The 23,495-nt window shown below is 53.2% G+C and overlaps 1 protein-coding gene across 1 annotated transcript in view; it reads left to right on the forward strand.

Moving 5' to 3' along the window:
- Window positions 1-9,195: 9,195 nt before the first annotated feature.
- The window catches only part of LOC100442707 (golgin subfamily A member 6C), a 29,041-nt gene continuing 14,741 nt past the window's right edge, over window positions 9,196-23,495 (forward strand). The window contains 3 exon segments of the mRNA XM_054531637.2: window positions 9,196-9,311; window positions 11,539-11,648; window positions 20,226-20,325. Of these exon segments, the coding sequence (XP_054387612.2) occupies window positions 20,294-20,325 (32 nt within the window). The 5' untranslated portion in view covers window positions 9,196-9,311; window positions 11,539-11,648; window positions 20,226-20,293.

Raw genomic sequence — 23,495 nt, forward strand, 5'->3', positions numbered from 1 at the left:
CCTACTACAGCCCTTCCTGCCCTTCACTGGATGGAGAAAATCCAGGCTCTGAGGAGGGCGAGACTTGCCCAAGGTCACCCAGCAACATGGTCAGTCTCCTTTCCCAGGGCCCTCACAATGCCTGGCCTGTTTAAAGCCTGCCTCTATTCACTGCTGAGTGAAAAATCCAGCTTCAAAACAGAATATGGGGAAGGATACTATCTTATGCAACTTATGTTTATAGCTGCAGATACATGGGGGAAAAAAGTCAGAAAATACTGTTGAAGCAGTTACTTACGGAGAGGAGGGGTTTGCTGGTCTTTTGTGTTTTTAACTTCTATATTTCATAATTTTTATCACAATAATGTTTAGTTACATAATCAAAAGGTATTAAATGTTAAAAATAGACATGAAGCCTGATCCAGCCACGGCCTATCGTTGGCAGACTCAGGAAGCCTTCCAGATAGAGCAGCCCTGCACCTGCCCCAGGTCACACCCTGGGCCTGGGCACATGCTAGGTCCTCTGTCTGGACACCCTCACCCCGTGGTGGCCTCCACGTCCGTACCCACCAGCACCTCCTGTGGGCGAGGCCCTCCATTGTATCCAGCCCTGGGCACCCCCTAGCCCTGAGGGCACCTCATAGTCTGAGAGTCCACCTGCCTGTCTCTAAAGAGAGGAAAGCTTGGGACATGTGTTCCACTTGACCCATCACCCCTGGCCTGGTACAGAAAGGTGGACAGTGGGTATTTGGTGAATAAATGAATGGATGATTGGAATGAATCCCCAAAATGGCAATTTCCTGAGGCCCTTCTCCAGCTGGCCCAGGTGGAACCAGTTCTACTTTTCACAGGAAAGCCAGGTGTGAGGAGTGGGGCAGGTGTGTGTGAGGGGCCAGGTTCTCGAGGGCTGCATGGACACGGGGCTTTGGCGGGTCTGGGGGCGGCAGTGCTGCTGTGGGAGCCTCAGGGAGGGCTCGTCCCTGGAATCCCCCAGGGTATCCTGGTGCCCCCAGCTGCTGTGTGGCATGAGAAGGCCTGGCTGGTGGAGACACAGAGGGACTTGTTTGGATTGGCCACCCAGTCCAGCCCAAGGAGCTGTGCCTCCAGCCCCTCAGGGAAAAACTCACTTCTGATGTGTGACAACAGCTGCAGGCAAGGGGAGCGAGAGGTGTGCTGGGCCTCGGCCTTAGAAGCCAGAAGCCCTACCTTGGTCTATACGGGAAAGGCATGCGGCCTCAGCTAGCTCTAGGGTCCTGGGTTATGGTCAGAACCCTCCCTTATGGACTCAGTGACTTGGGCTGACCCCACCCCTCCCTGAGCCTCATCAATGAAACCAGGACGGGGCCAGGGCTCACGATACCTCCCAGCTCAGACCTCTGGCTTTCTCCCAGGAGGGCAGGAGATCAGACAGAGGTGACCCGGGCTCCCCTGTTTACCTCAACCTCCTTGTGAAGCCTCCTTCTGTCTGCCTGTGAGGTGGGTGGGGCCAGAAGGAGGGGCATTCACCTGTGGGCCTCTGACTTCTCTGCCCAGGTGTACCTGGAGAGCCTGGTCTATACCCGGTGCTCTGCTACACCCCATGGCCTGACCACGACCTCCCTGCCTCCAGAGCAGCCCTGGCCCAGGGAAGAAGCTGGTCTCTGCATCGAATGATATGTAGAAAATGGAAGTGGGGATGATAGCTCTGAAAAGGAGTCAAGGAGGAGGTGCCTTCCCAAGGACACGGAGGGTGTTTCCAAAATGGAACTTGACTGGTGCGGGCAAACATCAGGAGGTGGGAAGGGTGGCTCCCTCTGTGGGAGTCGGAGTGACTTGCCTGGATCAAACAGTGGTAGGCTGTGGGTAGGGCAGGCAGAGCTGGGGTGCCCAGAGCCTGGGGTCCCTGTCCCTGCAGAGGACTGGAATGTAAAACAAGTGTCCCCTGCCTTCTGGCTGGGGGACATCCTCTACTTCCAAGCCCAGACACACACCAGCTGCCACAAGCCCCTGAGGTTCTTCAGAGGACCAGTGGTCAGCCACACCCATGCTGGGCCAGCCTGCTGGGCCCACTTGCACCCTGGTCAGAGCCCATGACTGAGGGGACTCTCTGGGGACAATGGGGGCAGTCTCATGCTGCCCTCTTACAGGTGGATCAGTCCCTGGGATCTGGTGTTGGGCTGGGGTAGGCTGAGTCTGTTCTCTGCTGGGGTGCCTGGTGGACAGCAGGTAGAGCAACTTCTCCTTGGCTTTCTTGGACCTCAGGACATAGCTGAAAACTGCACTTTACCCTGGATGCCTTCAGATTCTCAGGGGACCCTGGGAAGGAAGAGGGGCTGCCCCTGCAAAGGGCCAGGGCCCCGGCCCATGCTTGCTTCCCCCAGCAGGTACCTCCTCTCCAGATTGACATCACCTGATTCCTGAAGACCTGGGCTACTGACCAGAGCCCCAACACCCTCACCAAGGCCTGTTCTTAATCAGAGCAGCTAGTATGAGTTCGGAGCTGAAGGGGGCAGAGAGAGAACGCAGGGCTCTGTAAGAGTTCTTGGCTCCCTGCTGCGGTGGGCCCTGTAGAAGGCCCCCCAGAAATCTGCAGCTGCTGTAAGTCACTGGGAGGAAGCTGCAGCAGACATGTGTTTCCCAGCCTGGTAGATGGAGAGGGGTTTCCAGGTCTCTGAGTGGGAGGCCCAAACGCGGCCTTGGTTGTAGCAGTGCAGGAATTCTAGCCAGCTCTGGGGCCCGGGGCAAGTCATTTAACCTCTCAGAACCCCACTCCTGGTCACCATGTGGCTCTTGTGTGGATGTAAAGAATACCCCTGGCCACTTATGTCCCATCAGTGGAAGCCTAGCATGGGTGGAGACCCCCGAGACTAAACTCAGTGGCAGGATCCAGCCTTCCCAGCTCTCCTACATAGAGCCCAGAGCCAGCAGGGTGGGTTTCCTGAAGAAGCAGGCACTCCTGTGGGCTGGAGAACATGATTAAGGGTCCCTTTGGCAAGGTGGAAGAGGCTGTGGTCAGTGGAGGCCATAATGAGGCAGAGCTTGGGCTGAAGGGGCATGATCGGGGGATCTGAGACCCAGCAGAGACTGGACTGAGGACACTGTGCCACTCAGGTGGTGGAAACCGAGCTACAGCTGGGCCCCCTGGTCCTGAGTGAGGCCTCGCCAGTCTTGGAAGCTGTGCCAAAGGTGGCTTCATGTAAGGGTACATCTGAGCACTCTTTTTTTTTTTTTTCTTTTTTTTTTTTAGAGACGGGGTCTTGCTCTGTCATCCAAGCTGGAATGCAGTGGCACGATCATAGCTTACTGCTGCCTCAAACTCCTGGGCTCAAGCGATCCTCCCACCTCAGCCTCCCAAAGTGCTGGAATTATAGGCCAGAGCTACGGAGCCTGGTTTAAAATCTTAATAAATATCTCCCCCTGGTCTTCTTCCCTGGCTGACACACATGCTGGCATCTTGCCCCTAGACAGACATGTTTCTGGACTTGGTTCCATTTGTTCTGATGGGCTCTTCTCTCTCAATGACCGCACGTTATAGTATGTGGCCATTCTTACACATTTCTGTATAGACCTGAGGGTTACTGTATTAATGTCAAAGTTCTACTGGTTTTTCGAGGCTGGGTGGAAAGTTTGGGTTAATTTAGGAGTGGGCATCTTGACAATATAGGCTTTTCCTCCAGGAATGGTGATTCTGGGACGCAGGTTTTGCACATTCTGGTTTATTGCTTGGCTCGCTGCCACAGAGGGATGGCACTGCTCCACACGCCATGCCCAAGAGATGTCCCACCTTATCTTTCTAAATCAAGCTGAATGTTCTCAGCTGACAGGATATCATATTAGTGCTGTGGGGACTCACTCCCTACAACTCGAGATGAAGTGAGGCAGAGACTATGGAGCAGATCCATGCTGACTGCATTTGCCCTTCCTGACCTGCACTGCTGGTGGCCAGGGCTGTGTCTGAGCCATCAGAGGGCACTGATTTGGGGACGGGGCGGGGGGCAGTGCTGGAGAGATGCCCCTCACCTCCCTCAGCTCCTCCTGTCCACCCAACACTTGGCCACCAAGGCCCCTGACTTCCAGGCCCCAGTCACCACTAACGGGATGCTGCATGGGAACAAAGTGTAGGCCCAGAACCTGGAGTTCAGGTTACTCCTCCTTCCAGTCAAAGCCTCTGCCCCTCCCAGGTGATTCCACCCTCATTCCTCCATGGGTCAAATATCCTAAACAAAGGCCTGGACAGGGGATCTCTATCCGATTGCCCAGAAAACACACGCAAACACACGCGGAAAGGCTCTGCATGCCCCCTGTGGCCTGCCAGAGGTAAGAGCCTTCCCGTCAAAATGCACAGTCCTCGTTCTTGCAGGGAGGTGAGGAGCGGAGGCAGAAAAGATCCATCTATTCTTTTAGCAGGAACCTAAACTTGGGAAAGCCAGACACAGTACATTTCTTAATCCTGATACTTTTATAACTGGTTACAGCGGGGTCACATGCATAACTGTTTCCAACATCTTTCAACTGGCCACATAACACCTTGTAATTTATTTTTTTATTTTTATTTCCTAAGGCCAGGGGAGTGGCTCACGCCTGTAATCTCAACACTTTCAGAGGCTGAGGCAGGAAGACTGCTTGAGGCCAGAAGTTCAAGACCAGCTTGGGCAACATAGCAAGACCCCATATGCAACAGAGAAAAACCCTGTCTCAAAAAAAATTTTTTTTGAGTACAGTGGCACGATCACAGCTCACTGTAGCCTCCAATTCCCGGGCTCAAGCGATACTCCCACCTCAGCAGCTGGGACTCTCAGAGTGCACCATGACACCCGGCTAATTTTTTAATTTTTGATAGAGATGCGGTCTCACTATGTTGCCCAGGCTGGTCTTGAACTCCTGGCCTCAAGAGATCCTCCCACTGTGACCTCACAATGCACTGGGGTTACAGGCATGAGCCACCATGCAGCCCCTGCAAAATCTAACTGTTCTTCAGGTGCTTCTTTTAGACCTCCTAGCTAGACTGTCATTGGCAAATACTAGTTTATTATTTTCCCACATTTATGTTAGTGGATTTCTCATGTTTTATTTGTCTAGACTAGGGTTTCTCAACGGCAGTACTATTGATGTTTTGGGCTGGATAATTCTTTGTTATGGAGCTGTTTGTGCCTCGCAGGATGTTTAGCAGCATCCCCAGCCTCCACCTGCTACATGCCAGTAGCACTCCTCAGTGTGACAGCCAAAATGATTTCAGATATTGTCAAATATCCCCAGGGAGGCAAAATCACCTCCAGTTGAGAACTGCTGACCTAAAAACCTCTGGAACAATGTTAGATCATGGTAATGATAGCACATACTGCTCCTGACCTTAATGGGAATACCTCTAGCATCAAAGTGTAGTAGTACCTGCATACTACTGTCTGGGCTGTTATTAGTACACTGTATTAGTCCATTCTCACGCTGCTATGAAGAAATATCCAAAACTGGGTAATTGACAAAGAAAAGATGTTTAAGTTGACTCACAGTTCTGTATGGCTGGGGAGGCCTCAGGAAACTTACAATTATGGCAGAAGACACCTCTTCACAGGGCAGCAAGAGAGAGAAGGAGAGCCGAGCAAAGGGGAAAGCCCATAATAAAACCATCAGATCTCGTGAGAACTCACTCACTATCACCAGAACAGCATGGGAGAAACTGCCCCCCATGATTCAATTATCTCTACCTGGTCCCACCCTTGACCCGTAGGGATTATTGCATTTCAAGGTGAGATTTGGATGGGGACACAGAGCCAAACCATATCATACCCTTTATATTAGCATACTGTATCAAAGTATAATTTTCTTTTTTTTTTTTTTTCTTTGAGACAGAGTCTTGCTCTGGCTCTGGCTGGAGTGCAGTGGCACGATCTCAGGTCATGGCAACCTCCACCTCCTAGGTTCAAGCAATTCTTGTGCCTCAGCATCCCAAGTAGCTGGAACTACAGGTGTGTGCCACCACACCCAGCTAATTTTAATTTTTTTTTTTTTAGTACACATGGGGTTCTACATGTTGGCCTGGCTGGTGTCAAACTCCTGGCCTCAAATGATCCCACCACTTTGGCCTCCCTAAGTGCTGGGATTACAGGCATGAGCCACTGCACTCAACCTGAAGTATAATTTTCACAATATGAAAAGCTTGACTTTCATACAAATAATGAAGGACTATGTATAAGATATTTTCGTTAATTTACAAGGGAGTCAGCAACACGGTGAAGCTAGTTCAAGGAGTGTTTTGAGAAACAGTGTCTGCAGTGCTCCAGGAAGGGCATTCTGAAATGCATTCTGAGATAGAGACAAAACTTGTAAATATCCTGTAGGGAGGCCGGGCGTGGTGGCTCATGCCTGTAATCCCAGCACTTTGGGAGGCCAAGGCAGGTGGATCACCTGAGGTCAGGAGTTCAAGATCAGCCTGGCCAACATGGTGAAACCCTGTCTCTACTAAAAATACAAAAATTAGCCAGGCGCGGTGGTGGGTGCCTGTAGTCCCAACTACTCAAGAGGCTGAAGCAGTAGAATCGCTTGAACCCGGGAGGCAGAGGCTGCAGTGAGCTGAGATCATGCCATTGCACTCCAGCCTGGGCGACAGAGCAAGATAAGATTCTGTCTCAAAAAAAAAAAAAAAAAAAAAAAAAAAAAACGCCGTATAGGGAATAAAACTGTCATCTTTGGGAATTATCTTTTCTACTGGACAGAAATCTGTAAGTTAACATATATACATATTCCCAAGTATATTCAAAACATATTCTCTATTATATTCCCCTACATTAGTGGTTTTCAAAGCATGGTCTCAAATTGGAAGCATCAGCATCACCTGGGAACCCAGACATGCAATGCTCAGGCCCCACCTCAGACCTATTGAGTTAGAAACTGGTGTGGGGCCCAGCAGCCGGTTTCACAAGCCCTGCAGGTGATGATGATGCACTCTAATGTGTTGGAACCATTGCTCTAAATAGTCAAATAATCTTTATTTGTAAAACAAATATCTATGAATCAATGCTCCAGTATGACATTAAAAGGGCATGCCACCCACCTTTATTTCTGAATTTAAATATTTTGTGTGTCTGATATTAAATTTGCTGTTTTGTTTTTCAAATACTCTTAAGACAGTTTTCATCTGTTCTTAATTTTCTCTTTTTAAATAAAAAATGGTCTTCCAAATCTATCCATTTTTCTCTTCTTTAAGCTATTGATAGGATGAAACAAAAGTTGAGCCATTCTTACATCTTTTTTTTTGAGACGGAGTCTCACTGTCACCCAGGCTGGAATGCAGTGGTGCGATCTCGGCTCACTGCAACCTCCACCTCCCAGGTTCAAGTGATTCTTGTGCCTCAGCCTCCTAAGTAGCTGGGATTACAGGCACCCGGCACCACGCCCTGCCATATATATATATATATATATATTTTTTTTTTTTTTAGTAGAGACAGGTCTTGCCATGTTGGCCAGGCTGGTCTCCAACTCCTGACCTCAGGTGATCTGCCTGCCTTGGACTCCCAAAGTGCTAGGATTACTGGCATGAGCCACTGCACCCAGCATTTTTTTTTTTTTTTTTTTTTTGAGATGGTCTCATTCTGTTGCTCAGGCTGGATGGAGTACAGTGGCGCCATCATGGCTCACTGCAGCCTCCACGTCCCAGGCTCAAGAGATCCTCTGACCTCAGTCTCTTAGGTAGCTGGGATGACACGTGTACACCCGCACAAGTGGCTAATTTTTTGTAGAGACTGGGGTCTCCCTATGTTGCCCAAGCTGGTCCAGAACTCCTGGGCTCAAGTGATCCACTGGCCTTGGCCTCCCAAAGTGCTATGATTACAGATCTTATGTTCTTAAAATTTTTGTTTGACATGGTGTAGGATAGTCTAGTAACTTAACACACTGTTGTTTTCAACAGGCTAGTGCTTATGACTTGTAAAAGAACTCTTCAGAAATGAGCTCAATTTTACTATGAATTGGGACACTTTCCATTTCTTTCTATTCTATAGAGCAGTTTACTTGTCGTGAGCTCTGTCTTTTGAAAACTTGAAAGCCTGCAAGAATGAAACCAGCTGCACCTGGTGCATGGGATAGGCATGGAATTGAGAAGAGCTCAAACTATGATCAGCCCTCTGTATTCTTGGGTTCTGGATCCTTGGATTTAACCAACTGTGCATCAAAAATATTTGGAAAAAGTAAAACAATAAAAAACAAAAATTTATAAATACTTTATAACAGGTATTTACAAAGCATTTATGTTGTATGAGGTATTACAGTAATCTAGAGATGATTTAAAGTATACAGAAGGATGTGCATAGGTTACATGCAAATACTATGCCATATTATATCAGCGACTTGAGCATCTGTGAATTTTGGTATCTCTGGGGTCCTGGAACCAATATCCTGAGGTTACTAAGGGACAACTGTGTTCAATTTCTTCTTTGGTTATTAGTCTATTCTCTAATGTATTTTTGTTGTTGTTTTGTCTTTTTGTTTTTGCCTCTTCAAATCAATGTCAGAAACTGACATTGGGTAGTTGTTTTAGACTACCCATTAGCTCAAAGCTATCAGTAAGGAGCCTACCATTGCAATCTAAGCAATCGATTTTTTTCCCCATCAGATTGGCAAAAATTAAGATAAGCATCTATTGTTGAAGCTGCGGGGAGTTTTCCTGAGCATGTTAATTACGACAGCCCTTTTTGCTAGGCACCTAGACGATTCATCAACATGAAATAAAATATCCTGCAGTTAAAGAAGTTATCTGGTTTATTTCCTTATCTGGGTGCTGGTTATGTGAGGTCTACAGTTGATGAAAACTTATTAAGCTTTATATTTCTAATAGGTACAATTTTCTGTATGTGTAGTAGATTTCAATAGTTTTTAAAATGTCTTTTGCCACAGCCCGCAGCTGTGTATAATGCTATTCGCTTAACAGTGGAATACATGGCAATGACACGAATTCCCCTGGCTCCCGGGATCCTACTCCCTTAAATTAAACAAATAAAATAACGTTCACTGTTAGTTAAACGGGTCGTTGGCGCTGGTTTTTTCCAGGGAAGGATTCTGGAAGACGGAGGAGGAGACGCCAGCATTTCGCCCCCGGCACCTCCAGCGGGCTTCGGTCCACTCTCAACCTCACTCGAACAGCTCGTCGTCCTCCCAGAGGACGTTAATCCAAGTCATGTGATCGTCGACTCACCGGACCCCACGCGACCGGAAAAAGAAATTCCCGGGCCCTGGCTTCCTGGCGCGATGATGAGGCACCAGGGGTGAAGCCAGGCATGGGCTTCTGCAGCGGGAATGAGGGGGCGCCAGTGGCTCCGGAAGTAGGGGGAGGTTGTCTGCGCTGGCCTCTCCGCAAACACAGTGTGCGCGGGCGTGAGGGCTGCGGGTCTGGTAGAGAAAAGTCCACCGCCATCCCGCTCCTGAGAGGGAGTCGCGGGGGAGGGGGTGGGGGCGGGTAAGACAGCGCAGGCCGGCCGGCTTAGAGACCCCGTGCTTCCCTGGCGGAAGGAAGGGACCCTGACTCCCGGGGCAGGAAGTGGGGCTTGTCTGGAGCTGGGAGTCCTTTCAGGTCTTCCCCAGCCACAAGAGGACCTCCCAAGGACACCCCGTTCCCCAGCCCTGCTGTGGGAGTTGAACAAGAACGTGCTAGAATCAGGCTCACTCTTCCACACTGTTAGGAAGCCCCTCCGCTCTTTCCAGACCCAGAAAGTAGTAGTTTTGGGCCTGAGACTTATCCATCCCTCCATCCAATCCATCCATCCGTACATTCTAAGCGCCTAGTCTATACCATGAAGTGTACTAGGCACTGGGAGGACTTGAGCTGCCGAGGGAAGGGGAAATGGGAGGCTTGAATTGGAGTCATAGTTAAGGCTCCAGGGGCAGAGACCTAACTGCGCCTTGTGTGTAGTGCTGAGGGGGCTCCCTGAGGATGCCATCAACCTTAAAGGCAGATGGCAGGAGCTGGCTGGCTGAAGTACAGTTTGTGTACCAGAGGTTGGGAGGCAAGGGTGGGAGGTGTGTGTCTTCAGACAGGGAACAGCATGTGCAGAGACTTAGGTGAGAGAGAGCATGGCTCCCCAGGAATGAATGCATTTCCCATAGCTGGGAGAGTATCATCTGGAGGTTAGGGAAGGATGAGGCTGGACAACTAAAGACCAAATCTTCCTGGCTCTTGGATCACCATAATCAAGTTAATGAACATATCCACTGGCCCCCAAAATTTCCTCGTGTGAGGGGCTATTTTAGGAAGTATGATCAAGGAGGGCCGGCCTGCCAGGGTGCAATGCCTCACACCTGTAATCCCAGCACTTTGGGAGGCCAAGGTGTGCAGATGACCTGAGGTCAGGAGTTCGAGATCAGCATGGCCAACGTGGTGAAACCCTGTCTCTACTAAAAATTAAAAAAAAGCCAGGCGTGTTGGTGCATGCCTGTAGTCTCAGCTACTTGGGAGGCTGAGGCAGGAGCATTGCTTGAACCCGGGAGGCGGAGGTTGCAGTGAGTTAAGATCGTGCCATTGCTCTCCAGCCTGGGCAACAGAGTGAGACTCTGTCTTAAAAAAAAAAAAAATTGAGGGGGGGACTGGTCTGATGAATTGTCACTTGAGCAGAGAGTGGAATGAAATAAAGGATAGCAAGCCACGCAGAGTGCAGCAGGCATGGAGGTGGGAGAAAGGCTGATGTCCCTGAGTGACAGCAAGGAAGCCGGAGTGGCTGGAGTTGTGTGGGTATGGGGAAGAGGTGAGAGAGGTCACTTATCTCTGTGAGGCCCAGGACTTTGTTTTGTCCCCTGCTGTACCCCCAGCACTTAGAGTGGGAGTTAGCACAGAGAAGGCACTCTATTGATGTTTGCTGAGCAGATGGATGCCTGGAGTAGACCTCAGAGCAGGGCTTGGTGGCAGGGTGGGTCAGTGAGAGAGTTTACTCAACAGCCTGGTGATAGAGGAGAACAAGTGGCCAGAGGTTATCCATCTATGACGGGGACCGGGATCCCTGCTGGGCAGCAGTGTGGGAGACACATGGATCCTGGCCACACCTTAGCCTTCCCTCCAGCCTGATTACCTGCCTCCCTCCCTTGCAGAGGTTCCGGTTCTGTGGTGATCTGGACTGTCTCGACTGGGTCCTGGCAGAGATCAGCACGCTGGCCAAGATGGTTGAGTGCACAGGATCTAGTCTGGGTGGAGGAAGGGCATTGGGCTGGGGATTGTGGGTGTAGAGGATGGTGAGGTTTCTCTGGGGTTAAGGCCTCAGTACTCTCAGCCTGTGCTACCATGCTTTGTGACCTTGATCAGTGGCTGGCCTGCTCTGAGCCAGTCCCCAGGAAGGAGGGGTGAGGTTTGCCAGCCTGGCTGGTATAAGGACTTCCCTCGCAGTCCTCTGTGAAGTTGCGGCTGCTCTGCAGCCAGGTACTAAAGGAGCTACTGGGACAGGGGATTGATGTGACTACAAGACCCAGCACCCCATTGTCCCATGACCTTATGACCCCCAGTAACTTGAAACTCTGCACTAGGCCCAGGGACACGGGTGAACCAGCCTCTCAACCTCTCTGGTCACCTCCCTTCCTTCTTTCCAGCCTGTCTATTCCTTATTGCAGGATCCAGGCTAGGGGTGAGGGGCTTGTGAGCAGGGGCCTGGCACCCCCTGAAGATCTCCTTTCCCCATAGTATGAGAAGATCCTGAAGCTCACGGTTGACACCAAGTTTGGTGAGTACCCTGTTGAGTCCACAGGCCCCAGGCAACCCTGGGACCTTGGCCTGGTGCCTGGTACAGACCCCCCTCCCACCCCCCCACATCCCAGCAGCATCCTTAACCTGCCTTCCCTAGTGGAAGAGCATGAGGGAAAGAAAGACATTGACAGTCCCATCTTCCTGTCCTCTGCCAGCTCCTGGTGGAGCAGTAGCAGTGCCTGTGGCGCCAGGAGGCCTGGGGGCTTTGAGCTGAAGTTAATAGGGCAACAGGGAGGTGGCTGGACCCACAGTGACACCCCCTGTCCCACCCACGGGTCCCTCAGAGTCAGGCGATGTGAAGGCCACAGTGGCAGTGCTGAGTTTCATCCTCTCCAGTGCGGCCAAGCACAGTGTCGATGGTAAATCCTTGTCCAGTGAACTGCAGTAGCTGGGGCTGCCCCAAGGTACAGGTTGTGGGTGGGCAGCTGGGTAGCCTGTGGGCCAAGGGCTGGTAGAGAGCGGGCCAGGCCCTGTGACCCTGAGGTGTACCCTGCCATGTCTGGGCCAGGAACCCAAGCCAGGCCCCGACATGCTACCTCCAGAGCTACTCCATTCTACCGCCAGAGCATGTGCCCAGCCTGTGCCGCTGTTATGAGGAGAAGCAAAGCCCCTTGCAGAAGCACTTGGGGTCTGCATCCTACGCAGTATGAGGCCAGCCAGGGTCCGGACTCATCCTAGAAAGTGCACGCAGCACACAAAGTGCATGGAGAGTCCAGGGAGACGACTTAACCATGGTCACATACCGAGCAGCCGCAGAGCTGGGACGTGGCCCTGGGTCTCCTGAATCCATGGGCTCTGTGATGTGTCCATACAGGATCAGACCTTGCCCTTTCCTCCTGGCTGACCCTTCCCTAGTCCCCCATGCCCCATGTGTGAGCACCCAGCTCCCTCTCATTCCTCCCTCTCCAAAGCGTGGTCCCTGGCAGCACGAGTGGCAGAAGGGGCAGCAGAGACTTTCGACCCCTCAGCTGCACCTAAGACCTCTGTGTGGTCTGTGTGTGCTGGGGAAGGCTTTTGGCCACCATTTCCCCCTCTGTAAATGAGACCGATACATGTGGCATGGAGGGCGGGAGGCAGGTGTGAGTGCCAAGCACTTGGAGCAGGGCCCTGAGTGAGCATGGACGTGGGAGCAGGGGTGTCTACCAAGAGGCCGTCTGCCTCCCCCAGGGTGTGCAGACTCTGGCGTGCACCATCCCACACAAGGGCCTGGGCTGGCACCACCCTGAAGAAGGTGGCACCCATTCTGGTGGTCAGTGGGTCTGGCCTGGTGGGAGGATCATCACAGACTTCAGGGGCCTGGGCAGCCTTGGGGGACTAGGGGAGGTCATCTCTTCCAGCCTCCTGCCCTCAACCCCAGAACCCTGGTCTGAGCCCTGGGTCACCCAGGGCCACCCTGGACCCACCGGAATTCCTCCACCACCACTTGGCCAAAGTTCTGCAGAGGCCTGAGGACGAGGGTCAGCTGGGTTCAGGAGAGGATGAAGAGGGTCACAGCTCTACCAAACGAAGCCTCATTGCTTGTGGCACCTGGCCCACCCCTCTGATGTGGGCCCTAAACCTCCGGCTGGCCCAGCCCTTCAGAGTAGATGCCCAAAGGCATCAGTAGCATTCCTGTCATGCTGGTCTCTCCCAGGGCCTCTTTTGGAGCCTGGTACCACAGATCTCAGGGTGAGAGGTACAGCTCAGTCTCCCTTCCCCTTCATCCCCCTCATAGGGGCTTTGTCCACCAAGGTCCCTGACTGCTTGGGGACCCACACCCACGGCCTCCTTGTTTCTGACTGCTGGCCCTTCCACAGCCTGGATACTTGAGCCCTGGGCAGAGGGTTGATGATCCCAGGACTGTCTTCACAGGCAGAGAGGCTGCTTGGCACCAGGCCCTGACTCCTTGGGCTGAGCTCAGCAGCAGGCGTGTCACCAAGGCCCCCTGGGCTGAAGGGGCTCAGCCCTGACGGCCCATCACTCGCCACGCCTGCATGTTCCTGCTAGGCGTCCACCCTGGGGACCCAGCTTCCTCCTGCCCCCAGCTGCTGGCAGCCCCATCTTGACTCATCCAGGGTCCTGGAGGCCATGCCAGGAAGCAGCCAGCAGCTGGGAGGAGCACGTGGTGTTTCTGCATCTTTTTTATGGAGCTCCCTTGGGTGGGAGGGGCTACAGACTCAAGGGAGACTGCAGGCCACCCCTTTCCCACTCCCTGGCTGGGTGGGCTTCCAGCTCAGGAATCTACTGGAAGGATGGGACCGTCCTGTCCCAGAGGCAGGTCTGAGTAGTCTAGGCCCAGTTTTACCCTCCAGCAGGGCCCCTTTCATTCATTTGTCCATCTGGCTTTGCCCAAAGCACAGGTGATGTCTATGTGGACTGTGTCCCCTGTCCCCAAGGGGCGTCTGGCTCCAGTCCTGGCCTGGAACTCGGACACCTTAGTATTAGAGGCCACATCTGGCAGGGTGGAGCAGCATGGTCTGCCCACGGCCTGGGCAGGTATCATGTTGGCAGCCCCAACCTGACACCACGGTTCCCGTGTCCCCTCTCCACTTCCATCCTGCACATCACCTACACTACGTGCTGTCTCTGATGAATCCAAGCTGTCAGCTTCCTTCAGCTTGCCTGGGAAGTCAACGCTGACCGTAAGGAGAACGGTGCTGCCTGAGTTGGGGGCTAAGTGGGAATGGGCCTGGTGTGGGGTGGGGGAGGTGGGGGTGAGGCGGGTGTCTGGCGCCTCTCTGCTTATCTTCCCTTCTCCTTTGCCCACAAAGGAGGCATCTTCTTTATGTCCCTCTGCCACCTCGGGAACATAAAATACTGCCCCAGGTCTGTCTTCCCTTGGACATAGCCCACCTACCTTCCTGTGGGACTCAGGACTTTGTTTTGTCCTGTGGCCCACATGAGAAGCAATTATCCCTGCTCTGCTCAACTGAGAGAGGACAAACTGAGGCAGAGCAGGGGAACAACTCTGTCATAGTCTGGCTGTTAATGGCAGAGTCAAGACCAGCCCTTCCCTGAGTGTCAGGTCCAGTGGACACCAAGCGTGGAGGCTTGTTAGTCCCTTTTGCGTTGCTCTAGAGGAATACCTGAGACTGGGTTATTTATTTATTTTTGAGATGAAGTCTAGCTCTGTCGCCCAGGCTGGAGTATAGTCACAAGATCTCAGGTCACCGCAACCTCTGCCTCCTGGGTTCAGGCTATTCTCCTGCCTCAGCCTCCCAAGTAGCTGTAATTACAGCCATGCACCACCGTGCCTGGCTAATTTTTTGTATCTTTAGTAGAAACAGGGTTTTGAGACGGAGTTTCGCTCTTGTGGCCAAGTCTAGAGTGCAATGGCGTGATCTCAGCTCACTGCAACCTCTGCCTCCCAGGTTCAAGCAATTTTCATGCCTCAGCCTCCCAAGTAGCTGGGATTACAGGCATGCACCACCATGCCCAGCTAATTTTGTATTTTTAGTAGAGACAGGGTTTCACCAGGTTGGCCAGGCTGGTCTTGAACTCCTGAACTCAAGTGATTCACCCACCTCGGCCTCCCAAAATGCTGTGATTACAGGCGTGAGCCACCGTTCCCGGCCCTGAGACTGGTTAACTTATAAAAGAGGTTTATTTGCCTCACATTTCTGCAGGCTGTAGAAGCATCTCTAGGCGTCTGGTGAAGCCTCAGGAAGCTTTTACTCCTGGCAGGAGGCAAAGAGGGAGCAGGCATGTCGCATAGTGAGAAAGGAAGCAAGAGAGAGGGGCATCAGGCTCTTTTAAACAGCCAGCTCTCCTGTGAACTAATAGAAAACTCACTCATTGAATCACTCGAACCTGGGAGGTGGAGGTTGCAGTGAGCAGAGATTGTGCCACTGTACTCCAGCCTGGGCTGTGAGTGAGACTCTGTCTCAAAAAAAAAAAAAAAAAGAAGAAAAAAAAAATAAGAAAACTCACTCACTACCATGGGGAGGGCACTAAGCCATTCATGAGGGATCCCCCACCATGACCCAAACACCTCACACTATAGGCCCCACCTCCAGCATTGGGGATCACATTTCAACACGATATGTGCATCCAAACTATGTCAGAGGCCTCCCCCTCCCTCTCATCAGAATCTTCTGTCCTCAGTTCAGGTGCATGCTGGCCTCCATGCCTGGCTTCCTAGGAAGTCATCTTGGCCCCAAGGGGTTGGGCAGGGCCACTAGGCCCAGGGTTGGAGCCCTGTCTCTCCTAGTCCCAGCCTGGGTCTCCATCACTGGCTAGCCTGCTCTGCTCACTCTGTTCTCACCACACCTGCTCCCTGCAGCCCAGGGATCAGTCTGTGTGCAGGCCTGAGTAGAGGTCCAGGAGCAGATTCGGCCCCCCAGCTCATACCTCCTGTGCACCATGGCAGCCAAAATGCACCAGCGTAGTCAGGAGTGCTGGCTTGTCCCTGTAATCCCAGTGTTTTGGGAGGCTGAGGTGGAAAGATCGCTTGAGATCTGCCTGGGAAACATAGCCAGACCCTGTCTGTATAAAAAATAAAATTAGGCATGGTGGCATGCGCCTGTAGTCCCAGCTACTCAGGAGGCTGAGGTGGGAAGATTGCATGAACCCAGGAGGTCAAGGCTGCAGTGAGCTATGATTGCACCACGGCACTCCAGCCTGGGCAACGGAATAAGACCCTGTCTCTAAAACAAGAAACCAAGTGCAATGGTGTGTGGATACCAGCTTCTCCTGGTGTGTGGACCTGACCTCACTCGGCCCCATCGGTGAGTGGGAGGCTGCCTGCTGTCTTCCAGAACGTTCCCACTGCTACATCTGTGTCCCTCCTGCATTCTCTGGTAGGCTTTGTGAGGCGACCTGTCACCTATCTCCCTGGCTGCCCTAACGCCCAGCTCAAACCTTCCCTGACCCTGAGATCCTTTTCCTGAAGAGTCTTTCCCCCACCCACAGGCCCCCTCATTTCAGAGCTTTTGGTGGGGTGAGTACAAGGATCAACTCTCTGCTACCAACCTGGGAGGAATTGTCCCTAGGGTTGGGTCTCTGGATGGCATATGAGGGTCTAGACCAGGACCCAGATGCCTGTAACCTGAAGGGAGGCCCTCGGCTGCCCCAGCTTCACAGAGCCCCTCGTCCAGCCTGACATTCCGGGACAGGCCCGACTCCTGAATCCTTTGGTCTTGCTCCCTACTGGGAACTCTGGTTACCCTGGCTTACCTACTTTGACTCTAGAGGTAATGCTGACATCCCCCATGAGAGAGAGTGACAGACTGAGACTAATGTAGGGTTATCTGGCTCAGAGTCACCATGGCCAGGCAGAGCTCAGGTCCTGGCCCTGTTCAACCTCAGCCTCCCAGATTCAAGTGATTCTCCTGCCCCAGCCTCCTGAGTAGCTGGGACTACAGGTGCATGCCACCACGCCTGGCTAATTTTTTGTAGTTTCAGTAGAGCTGGGGTTTCACTATGTTAGCCAGCATGGTCTCGACCTCCTGACCTCGTGATCCACCCACCTCAGCCCTTCAAAGTGTTGAGATTACAGGACTGAGCCATCTTGCCCAGCCTCCCCAACACCCTTCTAGTTCTGGTGCCCTTCAGGGTCTACCTTGGAGCACCTGGAGCCCAAGAAGCTGCCCCTCACCTTTGTGATCCCAGGGACCCACTCCCTGATCATGATGAAAGCAGACCCAAACCCACTGAGGTGCCTGAAGGAGCAAAGGTCAGCCTCTGCCTCCCACAGCCTCTCTGATGGGGAGGATGTTATCCCAGCAGCATGAGCTGAGAGCAGAATTGGGAGGATGGGGGGTTTTCTCTGTGGGTAGCTCCTGGCTCCAGGGTGGAGCCCTCTTAACCTGGCTCCTCCCCTGTGACTCTCCTTGGCCCCAGGCAAAGAAAGCAGCTTGCCAGAGGTCACCTGTCAGGTAGGGACAGAGTGGACCCGGGTTCTTTCTCACCCAGCTGCAGCCCCCCTCCCCGCTGCCCCTTCTAAGAGGTGATAGAGAACCTGGCAGGCTGTGCCCCATAGAAGAGTTCACTTTCCTTCTGGTGAGGGATGGGAACCAGCTTGGGGCAGGAGGGATGAGGGGTCTGGGGGCTCTCCCAGCCCTGCCTCACATTTCAATGATGGCATCTGGGCGGCAGCATGGTTTAGGCTAGACAAGGCAGTCCCTAGGTTTATAGCCTGGCCTCGGGCAGAATGCTGCCTTGCCACCTTCTCTTCTGCATATCCTGATCGGGCACCCTACCTAGTTAAAGGTCCTTAGGCCTCCTGCCCGCTGGGCGTTGTCCCCACTCCCTGCCCAGGCACAGCCTTGTCCTGGACTAATCTTCAGAGATTCTTGTCCAGCCCACAGCTTTGCTGGACATCACAGGCTGGCCCAGGCCCTCTGCCCAGCACTAACATCTCTTTTGTGAGTCTCAACCAGACTGAGCTGCAGCTTCAGGGTCAGGGTAGGCTCTGACTTAATTGATGTGACCCAGGACAAGGGGGTTTATTGATGGTGTCACATCTGCTTAAGTTCTCGACCTCTATGGTCTCTTTGGGGCACGATACCCCTCTGTCCCATGCTTAGGTGTGCACATGTGGCCACAAGTGCCTTTCCTACCACCATCCCTACTTGAGGCCAGTGTCCAGGCACCTGTGGCTCCAGGCAGAAGGCTGAGTGCAGAGCCAGGTCTGGGCGGACGTTCTGCAGGGGCTGCAGGAGCTGACAGCCCTGACCACCCAGCCTGTGGCCATCCATTCCCCTTCACCATGGCTGGCCCTTCGTCCACCAGCCTTCCAGGGGCCAGGCCTGGGCCCAAACTGACTTTTACCTGCCCCTGGTCCCCCTTGTGCCTGCCAGGTTCTTGGCTGAGTATTATGGTCTTGCCCATTTCCTTGACTATCCTCAATAAGAGGTTTATAGAGCCACTCGGGAACATCACATCTCCTGTCTACCAGGTCCCCACCAGAGACAGGACTGCCTTGGCCCGGGCCTGGGATAGTCAGGAGTCACACTCACCTGCTGGGACCTAGCTTCAGCGGCTTCAATCTGGGCAATGGCCTGATGGGTGGCTGCCCCTTCCCCTCTGCTTGGGGGAGGCAGGAGAGGAAGGTCAGGCAGGAGATCTGCTTCCTGCCCACCTGAGGCTGGTTAGAAGCAGGGCGCCCACCTGTGCCTGTCTCACCTTGCTGCAAGGGCATCGGAGGCTGAACTCCTCTCCTGATCTCCTGCAGGTGCGGATTCCAGGTTTCCAATGGGTGTCGGCGTGGGCTCCAGTGCTCTCCTGGCCCTAGGGAACGCTGGGCTCCATGAGACCTTGGCCTAGCCGGATTGTTTCCCACACTGTCACCTCCCCACACTGTCACCTCCCCAAACATGAGGCTGCATGCTCTGTGCCCTGGGTGGGATATTGGAAGGAGTGCTACCTTCCAGGTTTGGATCACAGTATAGCCTCTGCCATGGGGATGTGCTGGCGGAGACAGATGGGGTTGAACCAGCCCTGTCACTTTGGCCTTGGGCAAGTCACTTGTGCCTGTCTTCCCTTTCCCCAGCAGCCAGATGGGAATAATAGCACCTATTTCACCTGTACTCAAGTGCTCACTTGTTAGCGGGAACTGAGTCCCAGAGGAGCTGCAGGCAGAGCCATCGAGGCAGCACTGCAGCTGGACCTGGGTCTGAGTCCCATCTCCTGGCTGTGAGATGCATCTCTCCCTCTGTTTATTCATCTGAAGGATAGGGCTGTGCTGTTCTGGGATCACTGTGGCAATTCAGCTGGCCTGTGTGAGTTGGTGGTGGCCTCCTGAGGTGGTTTGAGGTGGGCTGGAGGTGTGACTTGAATGCCCCCTCGCCCCCATGGTGAAGACCCACTTAGGGAAGACTCATGTGTCTGTATGGAAGAACCCACATTGCCTGCCCCTCAGCTGTCCTCTGTCTCTTTCCAGCCCCTTCTGCTGTCCTGCAGGCTCTGGCGGTGGCCATCCAGCTTGGTGGCCATCTGGCTGATCCACTCTTCCAGGTGGACCCTCTCCCCTCTCATGGTGCAGGTCCCATTGCACCACCTCCAGACAGGCCATGCTACCCCGAGAGCCTCCTTTCCCTGTTACCTAGCCCCCACCCCCAGGTAGTGCCACCTCCCTAAAGCCCGCTGTGTTCACCAGCTGTGTTTGAACTGTGTCTCTGCGCAAGGCCTCCTGCAAAGCCTGAAACAGCCTGGCTTGTAGAGGGCCAGGAGACCAAAGCTTGAAGAGAGAGTGACGGTCTCCCAGAGCCCACTTAGCCCCTCAGCCCCAGGGCTGTGTCCACGCTGGTCCTGGCTCCAGTGAGCCAGTTCTCTCCCGTGATGCCTGTAAGGGCTCTTGTGGTGATGGAGGTAGTTGGAGGGAAGAAGGCTGCCTTAACCCTCCCTCCCTGAGAAGGCCCAACAGGGAACGTTTTAGGCATCAGGGCATTCTGGGGAGCATCTTCCAGGGACCCCTCCTACACCCTGCCCTGCCCTGGCTCTCTAGTCAGAAATTATAGTTGCTTGGACAGTGGGGCTGACCCAGGACAAATGCATATATTAGGCTGGTCTTTGGGGTGCTGGGGTGGGGACAGGGGTGCTTCAGGGATAGGAAGGAAAGGCCTGTGTGTTCCAGAATACAGAGGAACCTGTTGCCGGCTGCAGTCAACTCCGATGTGATGATCTTTCTACCTGCCCTCTTTGATGTCTTGGTGCTGGCTGCTGTCTTTGGCCAGGTAAGCTCATGGTCTGGGCTCCTGGGGTCCCCTCATTGGGCCTGCCTGCTGCCTGCTGGTAGGGGAGACTTTGGGCCAGGATTATCCTTGGCTCCCTCTTCCAGGTCATGTGTTCAAAGACCATTCCTGGGTTGCGCCACCGCCAAGCCTCAATGGTGTCCTGATGGGCACAGGAGCTGCTGGGGCTTTCTAGATTAATATCCTTGAGTATCCCTGTGTTCCTCCCTACAGTGGGGCTGCAGGGGTCGGCCTCAGTCTCTGTCCTGGGAGCCTGCCTTACCTTTCACTGATGGTCCCACACCTGCCCTGGAAGACCCCCCACACCCAGTGGCTCTGATCCACTGTAGAGCACCAGGGCCCCCGTGGCTCACACCCTCTGGCCTGAGGCTGACTGGCTCTATGGCTGGGTTTGGGGGGTCAGGGAGGGGGGTGGGCCTTGCCCTCAGCAGCCTCCATTCCCACTCTTCCTCCTCTTGTGGGCTCTACCCTGGGGCCCTCCCAGCTCCTCACACCATATGACTGTCTAAGTATCTAGAAATCAATATTTTAAATACCAACTTTGGATTGCTTCCTGACTTTTTCATACCCTCAAAGGGCCAGCATTTCTCTTAGGACTGACAGTCTCTCCAGCCCTGGGCTGGATGAGGCAGGCATAAGGGTGCCCCTGCCCCAGCCCTCTTTGAGGAGGGCTTCCGTCCCCTTCCTGCCACCTGGCAGCAGGACCACGCTTTGGTGGCAGGAGGGGCAGCAGAGACTGCAGATCCCTCAGCTGTGCCTAAGTCCTCTGTGTGGTTTAGCTGTGTGTGCTGGGGGAGGCTCTTGGCCACCATTTCCCCCTCTGTAAATGAGACCGATACCTGTGACATGGAGGGTGGGAGGCTGGTGTGAGTGCCAAGCACTTGGAGCAGGACCCTGAGTGAGCATGGACGCGGGAGCAGGGGTGTTCCTCGACTTTATGCACCTTGGGGATGGGAGTGGGGCTCCCCGCGTGGGTTGACAAGGCATTGCTTTCCCCCACCCCACCTCTGTCCCAGCCCTGCAAGTCCAGTCCTTGGGGGTTTCGGAGGGAAGAAGCCCTGGCTGTGTGACCTCCGGCTGGACCCTGGCCCTCTCTGGCTCTGAGCTCCGGGGAAAGTCAGTGGTGTTGGAACTCCGGATTCATTCCTCAGGGTTGAGGCACTGTCTGTGGAAGCCGTGGGGCAAGGTGAAGGCGGGGAGAGGAGAGGTTTGGAGTTCGGGTTTCAGCAGAGGGAACAGCAGCGTGAGGGGTCACCTGTGTGTAGAGGAAAGGGAATGAAGGCCAGGAGTGAGGAATGAGTGTGAGTGCGCCCAGGACGGTGCTGCGTCTCCTCCCACATCCACCTGGCCCTGGGGGAGGGAGAAGAGAGGCCACGAGACAAAGGGGAAACTGAGTTGGGTCCACACATGTCCTTCCAGGACCTGGAGGCGCCACTGTCTGGCCCTCATGCAGTGGGAAGTGGGGGAAGGAAGATTCCCTCCCCACCCCTCCTGTTCTCTGTCCCAGGTCTCCTGGCCTCCCGTGCTCCTAAGTTCAGTCTCTGTCGGCCCCCAGCATCATTTCTAGGGTTGGTGGGAGGCAGCGGGGAACAGGCGAGGGGTAGCTGGGGCCTGCTTGGGGGAGTCTGATTGACTGCCTGGGCCACTGCCCACAGTAGTGGGGAGCTTTTCTGGCTCACTGACTGCACCACCCAGGCGCTGCCAATGACAGCCCCCGGGGAGTGTTTACAGAAGGCCTTGGCAGGGGGTGTGGTGGACCCCACCCAGAGCAAACAATTGGGGCGGGGTCAGGGAGAACTGCCCTCCACTTACCTGTCTGGAGAGAGTCCTCTGTACCGCACTGTGCGCATCTAAGCTCCCAGGCTGAACACCCCGAGGGAGACCCTCCACTTTAGCACCTTGACAAGAAGGGCGGGGACACTGGGATCAGGCCCAGCCCCCTGGCCCCAAACCCTGCAGCCCCAGCTGGAGGATGAGGAGATGCTGGGCTTGGGTCGGGGAATCAGGGGTGTAAAGGGGCCTGCTCACTCCTCAGCTTGGCTCAAAGGCTCAAGGCGTCAAAGGCTCAACCTGCCCCTCAGGAAGGAGCCCAGGCCCAGCCAGACACTTACCAGGACAAGGGCGAATGTGACGTGCAGGAGGCCTAGAATGAGGAGAGCCATGGCATAGCCGGGGATGGAGGCGTCCAGGGGGCTGGAGGCTTTGGGGCTAGGAGTGCCTGGAGCAGAGCAAGAAGGCTATGGCCAGGCGGGGCCCTGCCTCCCAGACTTCTGAGAAGGCACAATCTGGGCCCAGAAGGTGCTGCGGTACCTGTTATATGTCATGGACCAACCTCAAAAACATTAGCTAAGTAAAAAAGCCAGACACAAGACCACATATTGTATAATTCCACTGATTTGAAATGTCCAAAAAAGGCAAACTGATAGAGACAGAAATGGGCTGATTTACCTCAAGAGGCAGGGATTCAAGCTCTCTAGACTACATGTGATACATCCATGAGAAAAAAATAAGGAAAAGAAAAGAAATTTAAATAGAAATAAATGAAAGTAATACTTCTCCCTGATTATAAAGAAAATCACATTCTTTTTGTAATAATTCGGAAGACAAAATATGAAGAAAAGTATTGAATTTTGCCACTCAAAACATTCTTGTTTGTTGCTTTTTATACTTTTTTAATGCACATAAACACTTTAAAAAGTAGAATCATAATATATAGTCTTTTGTCACTATGTTTTGGGCATATTTCTATGGCAGTAAATATATCCTTGGCATCATCATTTTTAAAAGCTTGATGTATATTAAGCTAATCATTTCCACCCCTGAAGTAAATGTTCTTATATATATATTTTAATGGACTCAAGCAAGCATTTTTGGACTGAATTCATAGAAGTAGGATTTCTGGAGGACAATAACAAACAGTTTGAGGATTTTTAATAAAATTTTCAAATTATCCTGCAGAAAAAAAGGTTCAGTTTATACTCCCAGCAACAGGGGCAGAGCTCCAGTTTCCGCCTTTGCTTTGCCCTCTTTCCTGGTATTTAGGCAGAACATCTCATTGTTTTCATTACATTTCTTTGGTTTCTAGTGCTTTTGAATTTTTTTTTTTTTTTTTTTTTTTTTTGAGATGGAGTCTTGCTCTATCACCCAGGCTG

Source organism: Pongo abelii, chromosome 16, assembly GCF_028885655.2.
Source record: "Pongo abelii isolate AG06213 chromosome 16, NHGRI_mPonAbe1-v2.0_pri, whole genome shotgun sequence".
Classification (NCBI taxonomy): domain Eukaryota; kingdom Metazoa; phylum Chordata; class Mammalia; order Primates; family Hominidae; genus Pongo; species Pongo abelii.